This window comes from Schistocerca nitens, chromosome 5 (genome assembly GCF_023898315.1).
Source record: "Schistocerca nitens isolate TAMUIC-IGC-003100 chromosome 5, iqSchNite1.1, whole genome shotgun sequence".
In the NCBI taxonomy this organism is placed as follows: domain Eukaryota; kingdom Metazoa; phylum Arthropoda; class Insecta; order Orthoptera; family Acrididae; genus Schistocerca; species Schistocerca nitens.
The window spans coordinates 255012259-255026953 of NC_064618.1; the positions used below are offsets into that span (position 1 = coordinate 255012259).

Genomic DNA, 14695 nt, shown 5'->3' on the forward strand with positions numbered 1-14695 from the left:
ATTCGGTCAATTTGTACCGATACCGCCGTCATTTGTCTCAATCCTAAAGACTTTATGTCAGTTCTATCCATGCGATCACGACATAACCTCTCGTTTTGGGTTCTAAAATTCCTTGTATACCAACGCCAACGCCATAAGACTCTTCCAATCTCCTTATGTTGTAAATGACTTTTATTTAAAATCATCCTGTGTGTGCAGTGTGTTATGGTAACAGCCATAACAATATGATATACACAGTGCGGTGTCTGGAGATAGCCCAATTGAGCTATCTTCCCTCAAAAAATCAAATTTCCTACCAGGGGGCCTTGGCAGGGGGGTTTGCCACTTTCCAGCCACCTTGAGTAACGGTGCTCATGTCATCAGCGGATGTCATGGCAGCCATCTTGAATGACCTCAATCGCATCACAGTGCGTCGTCTTGAATAACTGTCCCTTGGGGTGATGTCTTTGTTGTCTGAGAGAGGCCACGGATCAAAACGTCTCAATGAATCACTTCAGTCACATCATCAGCTGATGTCACGGCAGCAACGTCGATTGACATCAATCGTGTCACAGTGGGACGTCTTGGATAACGGTACTATGGGATGATGTCCTTGTCGTCTGCTAGAAGCAGTGGATCTGAACGTATTAATGTCAGTTTAAAACATGACAAAGACCTCGAAGTCATGACAGGAAAACAAAATGTTTGGCTGTGCAGAAACTGTGTCAGAACAGAAAAAAAAATAGTTTCCAAACAATGAGACAGGGCCAGAGGGGGCGTCTCTTGCAACTTACAATACAGTCCGTGGGATACAATCATCCTCCTAGAGTACAGGCCATGGAACTTCAAACTGGTCTGTGTAGTTGATCAATACCTGTATATTTAATGAGATCGTCAAATGTGCTCGATGCCTGCACACATACAGTATTGGTTTTCGACTTATAGAAGGAGGGAGTTGCGGTAAAAAGCTTATGTAGTTATTTATCAGATGATGTTAGTTGAGCTTTTATAGTTCGTAATTTTTCTCTGATGAATGGTACAGAATAACGCAGATAGCTCATTGGGGATATAGATGTGAATCGACGTAGATCTGTAATAATTATATGTAGTTTGGAGAAGCACCACAAAGCAGTAGCAAAATCCACACCCATCCCCCAGTTCCTGTACTGTCTTCTATACTACCCAATGTTGCAAGAGCAGTTTTCGTTTCCGTCGAATGGTCAAAACACAGTTCTGTCGCAGTAACTCAGCTTCGAATGTTACTGCACAGATTGCAGGATGTGGTAGATATAGTTTTCGCTGACCCATAATCAGTTCCGACTTACTCTCGAACGATCACGTGCTCAAAACTGCGGGAATGTTAGCATCGAGTCTGACGGGGGAGTTTCCGGATTCATAGGGGCCACCTGAAACGAGGCGGGAATTATACTGTAGCAGATAGGTTTGAGATAGGTGACTTATTTCGATATATGAGAGTGCCAGAAATATGATTTACTAGTGGCTGTATAGACATCATTTCTAGCATACTGTATAAGACTAGAGATCAGGAAAGCTAGTGGACACTTCTTACGAGGTCAATCATCACACCATCTACGACTGTTTGTGATCCTTCTCAGTCAACAATTGCCTGTATCCCAGTGGATACATCACCAAAACTCTGACATTGCATCGAGACAGAATGTGTTACAAATACTGGAGAAATACATGGCGGCGGTGGCGAGAGTGGGTTGCTAATACCTGTTTCTGACCATGCTCCTTGGCTGAATCGCTAACAAAATGCGGTAATTTTATTACAAGGTTGCACCATTGGCGATGTGTTGGTCTCAGGCCATACATTCCAGCGATCACTGTCTACATTCAGTATCACAGTATTTGTCTGGAAATACCAATTCATTCAGAGGTATTGACATACCTCGATTTATAAAGTCAATGTAGCTTCTAACATGAATGCATGTGTGCACCTGTAGAACCAAGACCGCTTGTGATGATGACATACAGTAATTTTTGGGATTGGTCTCGTTTTAAGTAAGACGATTAAACCTCTCTTTCCAAGAGAAACTTATGAGGCATGTCCACCCATCACTGATGTTTAGTCCTTATTATTTCGTATCGCCAGAGATTAATCATTGACAAAATATTATTCTTAGTAGTAGGGCATGTGCGATAGTTTCACCTTGAGCATCATGCTTATAAAGTATGTGTTTGTGTCCTGCAAAACTGAATAGCTACGTATATTTGTAAAGAAGGTATAGATTTGAGGTCGAGTAATGTGATAGCAAAGGGAAGAGTATGTCAAGTCATAATAATGGTACTGATATATCTATTTACAAACACTGCCAAATGTTATTCAGCGGAGACCCGATTGCAACATTTAGTTGTAAGTACAGGGATGAAATACATATTTTACCGATATCTAAAGATGATGATTCCACCTGTGCGAACGTGGCCTGTAGTCCTGGTGAACTGTGCGGGGATGATTCACATTTCCAGTTAACAGTAGGAGCGGCAGAATGGAGAGGCCTGTTCGAGTGTAGGAAAGTAGATGAATTAACCCTGTTGTCCTCTAGACGAACGAATAGCAAACTATTACTTAGTATGTGTGGGATAGCTTTCCTGATAGCATGGAATTTGAGAAGATTGAATATGGAAGTGGATTTACAGTGAACCATTATTCCCTCCCATGTAAATTGTTCAATTGGTTGCATCTGGACATTTGGCGCCTTTATTTGCTTGAGAGAAGATAGACTGTGGCGTGTGCATCTAGCATGTGGAACACACATTTGCAGGTTTACTAGACATGAGAAACACGTTATTTGCCTTTGTAAATTATAGGGATAGATAGAAATCTGTTACATCATAGACATCAGTATTAGCAAGAGGAAATATCAGTTAAATCTATTTTCCATTCTTCGAGGTTTTTTTCACGTAAAAGTCTTTGCAGACAGGATAAGTTTCTAGTTACTCTATGGTTTACGACACGCTCCACCTAGCTAAAGTTTTGTGTTTGTAGAGAAATAATTTCCAGTCTATATCTTCAGAATTATGTTGCGCGAGCGATCGTTAGGATAGTGCTGTGTGACTGATACGAGGCCGCTGGGATTCAGCACGGCGTTCCGTATTACCCTCCTGAACCCACCGATTCCATATTCTGCTAACAGTCATTGGATCTCGACCAACGTGAGCACCAATGTCGCGATACGATAAACCGCAATAGCGATAGGCTACTATACGACCTGTATCAAAGTCGGAAACGTGGTGGTACGTGTTTGTCCTCCTCACACGAGGCATCACAACAAGGTTTCACTAGGCAACGCCGGTCAACTGCTGTTTGAGTATGAGAAGTCGGTTGTAAACTTTCCTCATGTCAGCGCGTTGTAGATGTCGCCACCGCCGGCAACCTTGTGTGAATGCTCTGTAGAGCTAATCATTTGCATATCACACCATCTTCTTCCTGTCGGTTAAATTTCGCGTCTGTAGCAAGTCATCTTCGTGGTGTAGCAATTTTAATGGCCAGTAGTGTAATTAAAAAGTGCGACGGAACAATTAATTATAATTATCTTAAATATTTAAATACTTGCTGAATCTCACAGGACGATTATGTCGACTATAGTGATGATTCCAATTTTCCCCACTGTTACGCCTTTTCAATCACAATATTGCATCTTCCGCAAAAAATTACGTTTGAATGATCACATAGAAAGCTCAACGGTAAACATTGATAAGTGCCTGTGTGTATTTAGAAAAATTATGTATTTCTTGTGGAGCACTAAATGGCATTCTAAAGTGTATAAACCCACAAAATCTGTACTTCCTTGCAAATGATAGCAAGACAAAAAACTTTGTGACTGAGATGTGTCAATTTAGTATTTTGCAATAAAGAAACGAAAAGAAATAACATTTTTACAGTTCGCCATATTTTTAAATTAGATTGGACATACGGCAAAAAATAAAATCTCATTTATTGTGTACCTAGATAGAAACCTACCAAATTTCTTTCATGCTCACATATATACCTAGACCACTTTATACCAATATACTGTATTTATACATTACTAGGTTACTTCCACACCATCATTCTTCGTGACAAAACTGATATGAGAGCGGAGATGCGGGTACTTATAGTACTTGAACACTGCACAGAGTATTGATTCGTAAAGGTACTGAACCAAACTGAAAATGTAATAGGTTCCTTCGTGCAGCATCCAGGTGTGCTGTAAGTTTGTTTCCTGAATTTTTTTAGTCGTTGACCTTGACTGTAAAGAATCTGTAAACCATCTGAAAGGAGATATAAATCCCGAATACCTCGTTTACATAACATAGTAGTAATGTGCGAAATCAATCCGAATGATGTGTAACAAACAGCAGTCGGCGAAACACCTCTCGTCGACCTAACTCGGTTGTACCTAAAACCCAAAACCATACAGAGAAAAGTTGCTTATTACTGATGACACGTGTCTGGAACTTGATATGTATCGATGTACTTGAAGTTAGGTGGGTTGTGAGGCGAATCCACAATACTTACAAAGACTGATGAGATATGCATCGAAATAAATCCTAGAGCAGTAGGTTGAGATGCAATTACGTTATATCTAAACACGAAGAAATGATTTTACAAGCTCGCATATGCGCTCACAATCAACACAAGCAGTTGGACCATCATGACCTCATCTCCCGGTTTTCAGCAAAGCAAAATCCGTTTTATGCCTCAGGAGAGGGTAACAACAGTGAATTTACCGCACGACGAGCGTAAAAGATAATTTGCAACGCTATAATCAGTTTCCATTCAACTGACACTTACAAAAAAGGATCACACCATCAAAAAATAATTAATGTAGGGTAATAAAATTTAATGACTGACATATCAAGAACAAGCGTGAATAAGCCATTGCAAATGTGAAATGCTGGTAAATTAATAATCGATATAAACGCCAGAAAGTTGAAAGCAAGCATGCAAACATGTATGCATTGTGCTCTACAGGTCCCGAACTTCAGTTTGTGGGATGGAGTTAAGTGTCCGTCGCACTTGGTCAGTCAATACAGGTTCTGTTAATAATGTTCGTGGATGGCGTCAGAGTTGTGGTCAGATGATGTTTCATATATGCTCTATAGGAGACAGATCTGATGATAGAGTAGGCGAAGGCAACATGTCGACAGTGTGAGTCGTCAGCCAGACAATTTAACCAAATGGTCACAATTTATGGCGTGTAATTCGACACGTGTGGTTCTAACCCTAGACGAATTTGAGCCAAGACATTTCGACAGATAGGAACCGCATGTGGTCCCGAACTTTGGGATGTTACCTCGCAATAGAGGGCGTTATTCAGTTGCAAAGCATCCCCTGGAATGCTGTTCATGAATGGCGACACAAAAGATCAAATCATGCAGATTGACGTACAAATTTGCAGTCAGAATGCGGGGGATAACCACGCGAGTGCTCCTGCTGTCATACGAAATCGTAACCCAGACCATAACTCTATGTGTAGGCCAAGTTCGTGTAGCACTCAGACAGGTTGGCTGCAGGCGGTCAACTAGCGTCTTTCTAAACTGCATAGGGCCATCACTGGCACCGAGACATATCCAGCCATCTTGAGAAAAAACAAGATCTCCAATTTGTCGTCCAATTAGCTGTCGCTTGACATCTCCGAAGTCGAGAATGGCGGTGGTTTGAGGTCGCTGAAATGAACAATACAAGGCGTCAGGCACGGAGGTGTCCTTAAAGTAAACGATTTGTCTCAGTTCGTTACATCACTATGATGCCAACTGCTGCTCAAATTGCTACTGCAGATGCAGTACGATTTTCCATACGCCGAACACGATGGTTTCCTCTCTCGCTAGTGCCACGTGGCCGTCTGGAGCCCTGTCTTCTTGCGACCGTACATTCCTGTGACCACCGCTGCCAGCAATCATGTAAAGTTGCTACATTCGTGCCAAGTCTTTCTGTAGTATCGCAGAAGGAATACCCAGTTTCTCATAGCCGTATTACTCACCACTTTCAAACTCAGTGAGATGTAGATAATGGCGTTTATCGCTTTAAAGACATTCTTTATTCCAACATCAACTCATCACGTCCAATCTGAAATGTGGCCAACGCGCTACATCGTGTATTTAAGCAAACCTGATTTGCATCCTAGTGGCGTTGCTAGTGACACTCTTACGTCACAGGCGCGAAATTTGAATGGACATCATGATACAAATGTAGACCCGCCAGGTTAGCTGAGAGCGCTAATGCGCTGCTTCCTGGACTCGGATAGGCGTGCCGGCCCCAGATCGAATCCGCCCGCCAGATGTGGTTTTTAGGCGGTTTTCCACATCCCTCTAGGTGAATACCGGGCTGGTCCCCAAATCCCGCCTCAGTTACGCGACTCACAGACATTTCAAACACGTCCGCACTTTTCCATGATTTACACTGGACGCAGACAGATAGGGTACTCTGATTCTGTCCCGGGGGTACGGGGTGGCGGCAGGAAAGGCATCTACATCTACATTTATACCTTGCAAGCCACCCAACAGTGTGTGACGGAGTGCACTTCACGTGCCACTGTTATTATCTCCCTTTCCTGTTCCAGTCGCGTATGGTTCTCGGGAAAAACGACTGCTGGAAAGGCTCCGTGCGCGTTCGAATCTCTCTAATTTTACATTCGTGATCTCCTCGGGAGGTATAAGTAGGGGAAAGCAATATATTCGATACCTCGTCCAGAAACGCACCCTCTGGAAACCTGGACAGTAAGCCACACCGCGATGCAGAGCGCCTCTCTTGCAGATTCTGCCACTTCAGTTTGCTAAACATCTCCGTAATGCTATCATGCTTACCAAATAACTCTGTGACGAAACGCGCCGCTCTTCTTTGGATGTTCTCAATCTCCTCCGTCAACCCGACCTGGTATGGATTCCACAGCGATGACCAATACTCAAGTATATGTCGAGAGAGTGTTTTGTAAGCCACCTCCTTTGTTGATGGACTACATTTTCTAAGGACTCTCCCAATGAATCTCAACCTGGCACCCGCCTTAGCAACAATTAATTTTATATGATCATTCCACTTCAAATCGTTCTGTACGCATACTCCCAGATATTTTACAGAAGTAACTGCTACCAGTGTTTGTTCCGCTATCAAATAATCATACAATAAAGGATCCTTCTTTCTATGTATTCGCAATACTTTACATTTGTCTATGTTAAGATACAGTTCCACTCCCTGCACCAAGTGCCTATCCGCTGAAGATCTTCTGCGTTTCGCTGCAATTTTCTAATGCCGCAACTTCTCTGTATACTACAGCATCATCTGCGAAAACTCGCATGGATCTTCCGACACTATCTACTAGATCATTTATATATAGTGTGAAAAGCATTGATCCCATAACACTCCCGTGTGGCATCCGGCCACCATTTCAAATTAACATCCCAAATCCGATTTAACCACACCAACCCCGCCCAAAATGCGGGACAAAGGCGCCAGCGATAGATAGAATCATGTTTCAAATGTAGTAACACGACTACCAATTTTCGTTCATGTTGCACAGCTCCTTGTGTTGCGTTCTTTCTTCGGAGTAATCGTGACAAAGCTATGCCAGTACAACCTCACCACTTTAACTAAGCTTCACTATAGCAAGTAAATTCAAGTGGTTCCACCCAACTCGTTATTCATTGTAGAATCACCCCAACGCTGAGGACCTGCACCGGACACAAACAGGCTTTTCTGCAAACAACTCCAACTCTTACCTCCAACGCAAGCCTTAACACAACATAAACTAAAATAGAGAATGCTTTGTCAAACAAGGAATACCTCATCACATGCAAACCGCAAGTAATTCCCATTGGTCGAAAACAACATGACTTCTCACATATATGAAATTGATTTAGTGACCATGCGAAGAGATTCCTGCAGCGTTTATGCCAATTAATCTAATATAATTTTAGCAGACTCCCGTAAATGACTGAAAATATATGTATCATTATCTACTGAAAGCAAGTGTAATGGAGAGAAATGAAAATAACGAATAAACAGGCAACATTCTCACTTTCAGACGAAAAATTTATAATAATATTTGTACAGACATCAAAATTTACTATATGTGCCGAAATTCATTAACTGATGTATTGCACAACATTATTTTATGTGATTGATATGACACGGAGGTGTAAGCAATGGAGACACTTTTTCTTTGCGTCATAGAACAAAAAATGTAGAGTAGTAACCTTCAATGCACAAAAACTAAATTGTGAATTTTTCAGCTGGTGGTGTAGCGAGGTAGTAGCAGGTTATATGTTTATAGGAATAAGTGTCTACTTACCCTGGACAACAGTTCACTGTTTCTGAGGCAGTTTATGTCAGTACGGAGCAGGTGTCCCATTGTCGCATTGGCCAGATCGATAACGTAGACGTCTCCAAGGCTGTAGTCTTCTCCCATCATTATCTCGAGCTCCATTAGCACCATCTTCGCGTGGGTAGGGAAGACATAGCTGGACGGGTCTGGGTCGAGCTGCGTGTTGATTATTATCCGGTACCCCTCCTTGGTCAGCCGAGGCATCACCATCATCTTTCTGTCACCACACGTCTCTGTTAGAGCCATGCTCAGTATGGAAAATTGTTAAAAGAGTAATAAAATGTAACAGCTCTTAATGTGTACAACATGAGAAATACACTACTGGACATTAAAATTGCTACACCAAGAAGAAATGCAGATGATACACGGGTATTCATTGCACAAATATATTATACTAGAACTGACATGTGATTACGTTTTCACACAATTTGGATGCATAGATCCAGAGAAATCAGTACCCAGAAAGACCACCTCTGGCCGTAAAAACGGCCTTGATACGCCTGGGCATTGAGTCAAACAGAGCTTGGATGGCGAGTACAGGTACAGCTGCCCTTGCAGCTTCAACACGATACCACAGTTCATCAAGATTAGTGACTGGCGTATTGTGACGAGCCAGTTGCTCGGCCACCATTGACCAGACGTTTTCAATTGTTGAGAGATCTGGAGAATGTGCTGGCCAGGGCAGCAGTCGAGCATTTTCTGTATCCAGAAAGGCCCGTACAGGACCTGATCATGCGGTCGTGCATTATCCTGCTGAAATTTAGGGTTTCGCAGGGATCGAATGAAGGGTAGAGCCACGGGGTCGTAACACCTCGGAAATATAACGTCCACTGTTCGAAGTGTCGTCAATGCGACCAAGAGGTGACCGAGACGTGTAACCAATGGCAGCCCATACCATCACGACGGGTGATACACCAGGCTGGCGATGACGAATACACGCTTCCAATGTGCGTTCACAGCGATGTCACCAAACACGGATGCGACCATCATGATACTGTAAACAGAACCTGGATTCATCCGAAAAAATAACGTTTTGCCATTCGTGCACTCAGGTTCGTCATGGAGTACACCATCGCAGGCGCTTCTGTCTGTGATGCAGCGTCAAGGGTAACCGCAGCCATGGTCTCCGAGCTGATACTCCATGCGGCTCTAAATGTCGTCGAACTGTTCGTGCACTTGTTTGTTGTCTTGAAAACGTCCCCACCTGTTGACTTAGGGATCTAGACGTGGCTGCACGATCCGTTACAGCCATGCGGATAAGATGCCTGTCATCTCGACTGCTAGTGATACGAAGCCGTTGGGATCCAGCACGGCGTGCCGTACTACCCTCCTGAATCCACCGATTCCATATTCTGCTAACAGTCATTGGATCTCCACCAATGCGAACAGCAATGTCGCGATACGATAAATCGCAATAACGATAGGCTACTATCCGACCTTTATCAAAGTTGGAAACGTGATGGTACGCATTTCCCCTCCTTACACGAGGCATCACAACAACGTTTCACCAGGCAACGCGGGTCAACTGCTGTTTGTGTATGAGAAATCGGTTGTAAACTTTCCTCATGTCAGCACGTTGTAGGTGTCGCCACCGGAACCAACCTTGTGTGAATGCTCTGAATAGCTAATCATTTGCATATCACTCCATCTTCTTCCTGTCGGTTATATATCACGTCTATAGCACGTCATCTTCGTGGTGTAGCAATTTTAATGGCCAATAGTGTAATTTCATATAACAGAGGAAAGGTAATTTAAATTTCCATTGACATCAAGAATCCAAGGGTATAAATAGCTTGATCATTTGTGACACAGAAGCATATTCTGAACAGTAATAGCCTTCACAAACGAATTGCCCTGATATGTCTGTAAGACAGTGTGTATGCCCTGTACTAAATCATCTCTGTGTGTGGAGCTGATGAAACGTTGCTAAACATTCAACAACCCTGATCGGAAAAATATTTCTTTATTTAAGACTATCGGTTTCGACAGACTATGCAGTTTTCTTCAGTTCAAAAAAAAATATTTTTGCTATGGAACGTGTTCATTTTACGAGGGATCCCACATCGCGTTGTCATACGGATAAAAATGAGAACGTTATAAAAGGTTTGTCATAAATAAAATTTTTAAAAAACGTAAATCATCATGTGCGAATGACTATGTCCATGTATATATATCGCTCACAGACGCTTGTTACATCACAAAAACACAGTACACAATAGCACATGTGTTTACATAAGCTTAAAATATTATAAACAGTGAAATTCCACTTTAAACAGCGTATAAGGTACCTTATATGCCGTTTAAAGTGGATTTTTAATGTTTAAAATATGGTACCTTATACATTGTTTAATGTGGTACAAGGTGCTTTATATATTTTTTTAATTGATTATTACAAACATTTTATAATTTGCTGATTTTTATTCACATGACGACTTGCTGTGAAGTACATCTTAAAATAAACACGTTTCATAGCAGAAGGATTTGTTGAGGCCTGAAGATGACAGAAAGGTGTGTCGAAACCGATTGTGATAAATAAAGAAATATTTATGCAATCTTGATGTTGAATGATTTTAGCAAGTAAAACGGATCGCCCCTTCGGTCTTCTGAAAATGTGAAAATTCAGTCAAATTCGTGTACTGCTGTACGTTCGTTGCTCACGTTCTGTTAACTCCTCTTCATCAAACTGGGAACCACATGTTAAAAATTGTCATGGGAAAGTGCGGCTGATATGCCTAAGCCTTATTATGGTCACTATCACACAAGAAATTCCATAGCAATTGTTTCACATAAGAGCACGAAATAAATTGAGAACGATATTACTCAGATTATGTGATATATTTTTATTCATTAATGCCCTATACTGAGACTCATTTGTTCATTTGCAAAGATTACTCGTTGAACAAATAAGACCCATTTGTGCACTTAATTCGCAATCCTCCTTCATGTCTTTACTTAAAAACATTATGATATTGCAGTACATCTACTCATGCACAACGTTTGGAACATGGATTTATTTCAAAGTGTGATTCATATAATAAAGAAAAATCGTTTTTCAGTATGTTGTCCAAAAGTTTGCAGACCCTGTAACATAGGTTTACGGCACACTTTACACTTTTTGAATAAAGTAATCGGAGTGACCTAAAATTTATAACCCGAAATTTAACAGCTTTCTCTTTGAAGAAGTTTATTTTTCCTCGAAGAAGCCTTCCGGAATATTTGCTTGTGTTTATAGTGAGTCATTTGTGCTTTTTATGTAATAGTAAGTCGGGTACAAGGCTTCATCCAGCTATAGTGGTTTCAGCTTAACATGCTATACACCAACTCCGGCGAATGATAGACCAACATATTACATGTCAGATATTTATCTTTGGCAATTATTAACACATACGTCTTAGCTACATTATGTATTTAAAAATACAAGCTAACACTGCTATTATAACTTTTCTAGCTTCAGTTTTTTCGTTCCTCTGGTGACTTCGTTTACAATGGGCAAAAAAACTCTACACTAAAGACATTCAGAATTACATTATAATCAGAAATCAGAAAAGGGGATGCGTTTCCAAGCAAAATAAGGCAGGATATATACACCCAATGTGACAAAAGTTATAACTGAGACATTATTAAAATTGTCGCTACACCTGTACAACAATAAATTATACTCGTGAGAGACCATCCCTCAAGAATTGAGGAAGCAGACGCCGTGTTTTCTTGAGTCTAATCGTAGACAAATTTTTTGAAGGTATTTTCTCGTTTTTTTTTTTTTTTTGCTGCTTAACTTCTTTTTCTCACTTCGAATTACCCTCTTTTTCTCCCACTAGTTCTTCATTCTGTCTGATCTCTTCTTTCTTTCCTCCTCTGATATCTGAATCGGTTTCCTGGTGTTGATCTTAACTTTGAACCTCTTAGTTTTGTCCTCGGTCACGACCTTGGCTGTACCATTCTTTAACATGACTTCGGTAATTTGGATTTCTCTCAAATCCTTTTCCACTTCGTTACACCAATTGGGCTTAGTTTTTTTCTGTGTAAAAGAAGTCAAAGATATTTTTAGTTAGTCTGTCCGGATTCATTCGGAGTATGTGTCCTTAGAAATCAATCCTACTTTTCCTCGTGGTTTCTGAGTCTCTCAAACTTTGCACAGAGGGCTTCGTTTCTATAGAAAACTTTTTTGTTATTTTGGAATTTGGGACCCATTATCTTTCTCAAAATTTTCCTCTACTTGATTTCCAATTTCTCCATTTGCCGTTTCCTCCCCATGACTAGTGTCTCTGCTGCATAGAGTGCTTCCGGCTTAATTACTGTGTTATAATGCCTTATTCTGGTGTTCCAAGACAGGGCTTTCTTATTGTATGTGTTTTTGGTTTTCTGGAAAGCTAGTTCCATTTTGCTCCTTCTTGCTTTCCCTTCAAAGTTGTTCCATTCAATCCATTCCCCTAGGTACCTGAAACTGCTAACCACCTCTATTTATTGAGCTCCTACTTTAATTCGCTTAGGAGTATCTCGTATATTCGTCATAATCCTCGTTTTTTCGTAAGAGATCTTAAGTCCTATCTCCCCTGCCTGCTGTTGTAACTTGGCGATTTGTTCTTTAGCTTCCTCCCAGATTTCCGCGAGTAGTGTCATGTCGTCAGAAAATGCCGAACACTTAATCGTGATTCCTCTGTTTTTTGTTCAAAGTCTTATTCCCCTTCTCGTTCTTGCATTCCATTCCTTCACAACCTTTTTGAGTCCACCGTTAAACAGCAGGGGTGAGAGACCATCCCCTTGTCGGACCCCTGTTCTGATCTCAAAAGGTTCCGATAGTTCACCCATTAACCTGACTTTAGAGGACGTATTCGTGAGCGTCTCAATGATGATGTTTAGAGTTTTCCCATCCATGCTAAACTTCTCCAAAACATTGAACAACCCTCTGTCTATGGAATCGTAAGCTTTTTGGAAGTCAGTCACTATATACGGTTTCGCCCTCTGCTTCTGATGTGATAAAATGTTTCTGAGGTTTGATCTCTTCAGGGTAGGATCTTCCTTTCCTAAACCCTACTAACAAATTTGGCAATCCAACTGGGATTCTGCTCTTTGTAGTAAAGCTTTGGACAATATCTTGTAGGTCATATCCACCAGGGAAATCCTTCTATAGTTCGTGGAATCAGATTGAGGACCTTTTCTGTGAAGAGTGTGTATCAGGGCCAGTTTCCATTCCTCTGGAATGATTCCTGTCTTCCATATATCCTCAAAATGTTTCTGGAGTAAGACAATTGCATTTTTGCTAGCATACTTCCATAATTTAGCTGTTATCTGGTTTTCCCCTGATGCCTTGAACTTTTCCATGTGATTTAGTATTGCCTGGATCTCACTTAGAGATGGGGGTTTAGAGTCTGGGTTGGGGGATGATTTCGGTCCACAATCGAACGCCATCTTTTGGTGTGGTTCCTCGTAGTTTAGAAGTTGCTTGAAGTATTTTGCTGGCATCTTACAGTTGCCCCTTTTACTATATGCCATGTTCCTTTTTTTGTGCTGAAGTTGGAGAGTAGGGGCTCATATTTGTTTAGCTACTCCCTGAAGATCCGATAATAGTTCCTCATGTTGTTCTTAGCAGAGTCGTCATTTATCTTCCTGAGCAGTTGGTCTTCTTGCCCCTTCTTAACTTTCTTCATCTCCTTGGACACCATTCTCCTAGTTTCCACAAGTTTCTGCCAGGCACTCTCGTCCTTTCTGGTTTGCCAGATGTGCCATACCTTTTTCCTGAGATCAAGTAGTCTATCACACTGATCGTTCCACCACCTGTGCTTCTTCATCCTGGTAACAGGACCAAGCTGCTCTGCTTTGGTTGCAAGACTCTTCTCCATCTGCTTCCAGTCCTAGTCTTCTAGGTCGCTGGTTAGCTTGCCGCATTACGCCTTCTTCTCTTTTATTTTCTCTGGGTCATATCTTCTTCCTGCAAGGTTTTTCCTATGAAAGTTACACTTGGGGATGATCTTCAGTTTCACTTTAGGTAGGTAGTGGTCAGAGTCGAGGTTGGCTCCACTGAGAACACTAACATTTTGGACTTCCTTATGAAATTTCCGCTTCATCGCAAAATGATCTAACTGGAATTCTCCCAGGAGAGGGTTAGGTGAAATCCACGTCTTCTGCTTTCTTGGTGATTTCTTAAAGCTAGTTGACTTCAGTACCAAATTGTGCACCTGGCAAATTCGATGAGCCTGATACCATTTTGATTCGTCCTGTTATGTGCCGAGTATCACCCCACTATATGCCTGAACCTTTCCTCTCTCCCCACTTGGGCGTTAATATCCCTTAGAAGGATGACGTCATGTTTTTCGGGAATATTTTGGATCGTGTCATCTAGTTTGTCCCAGAGTAGTTCTACCATCTTCTTATTCTTTATGTTGTCAATGTTT

The 14695-nt window shown here is 41.4% G+C and overlaps 1 protein-coding gene across 2 annotated transcripts in view; it reads right to left on the bottom strand.

Moving 5' to 3' along the window:
* LOC126259915 (retinol-binding protein pinta-like) overlaps positions 1–14695 on the bottom strand; it is a 175906-nt gene that overhangs the window by 64668 nt on the left and 96543 nt on the right. For both annotated transcript variants that reach the window (XM_049957006.1, XM_049957007.1), the window contains exon 4: positions 8271–8520. In XM_049957006.1, the coding sequence (XP_049812963.1) occupies positions 8271–8520 (250 nt within the window). The remainder of the gene's footprint in view (positions 1–8270; positions 8521–14695) is intronic.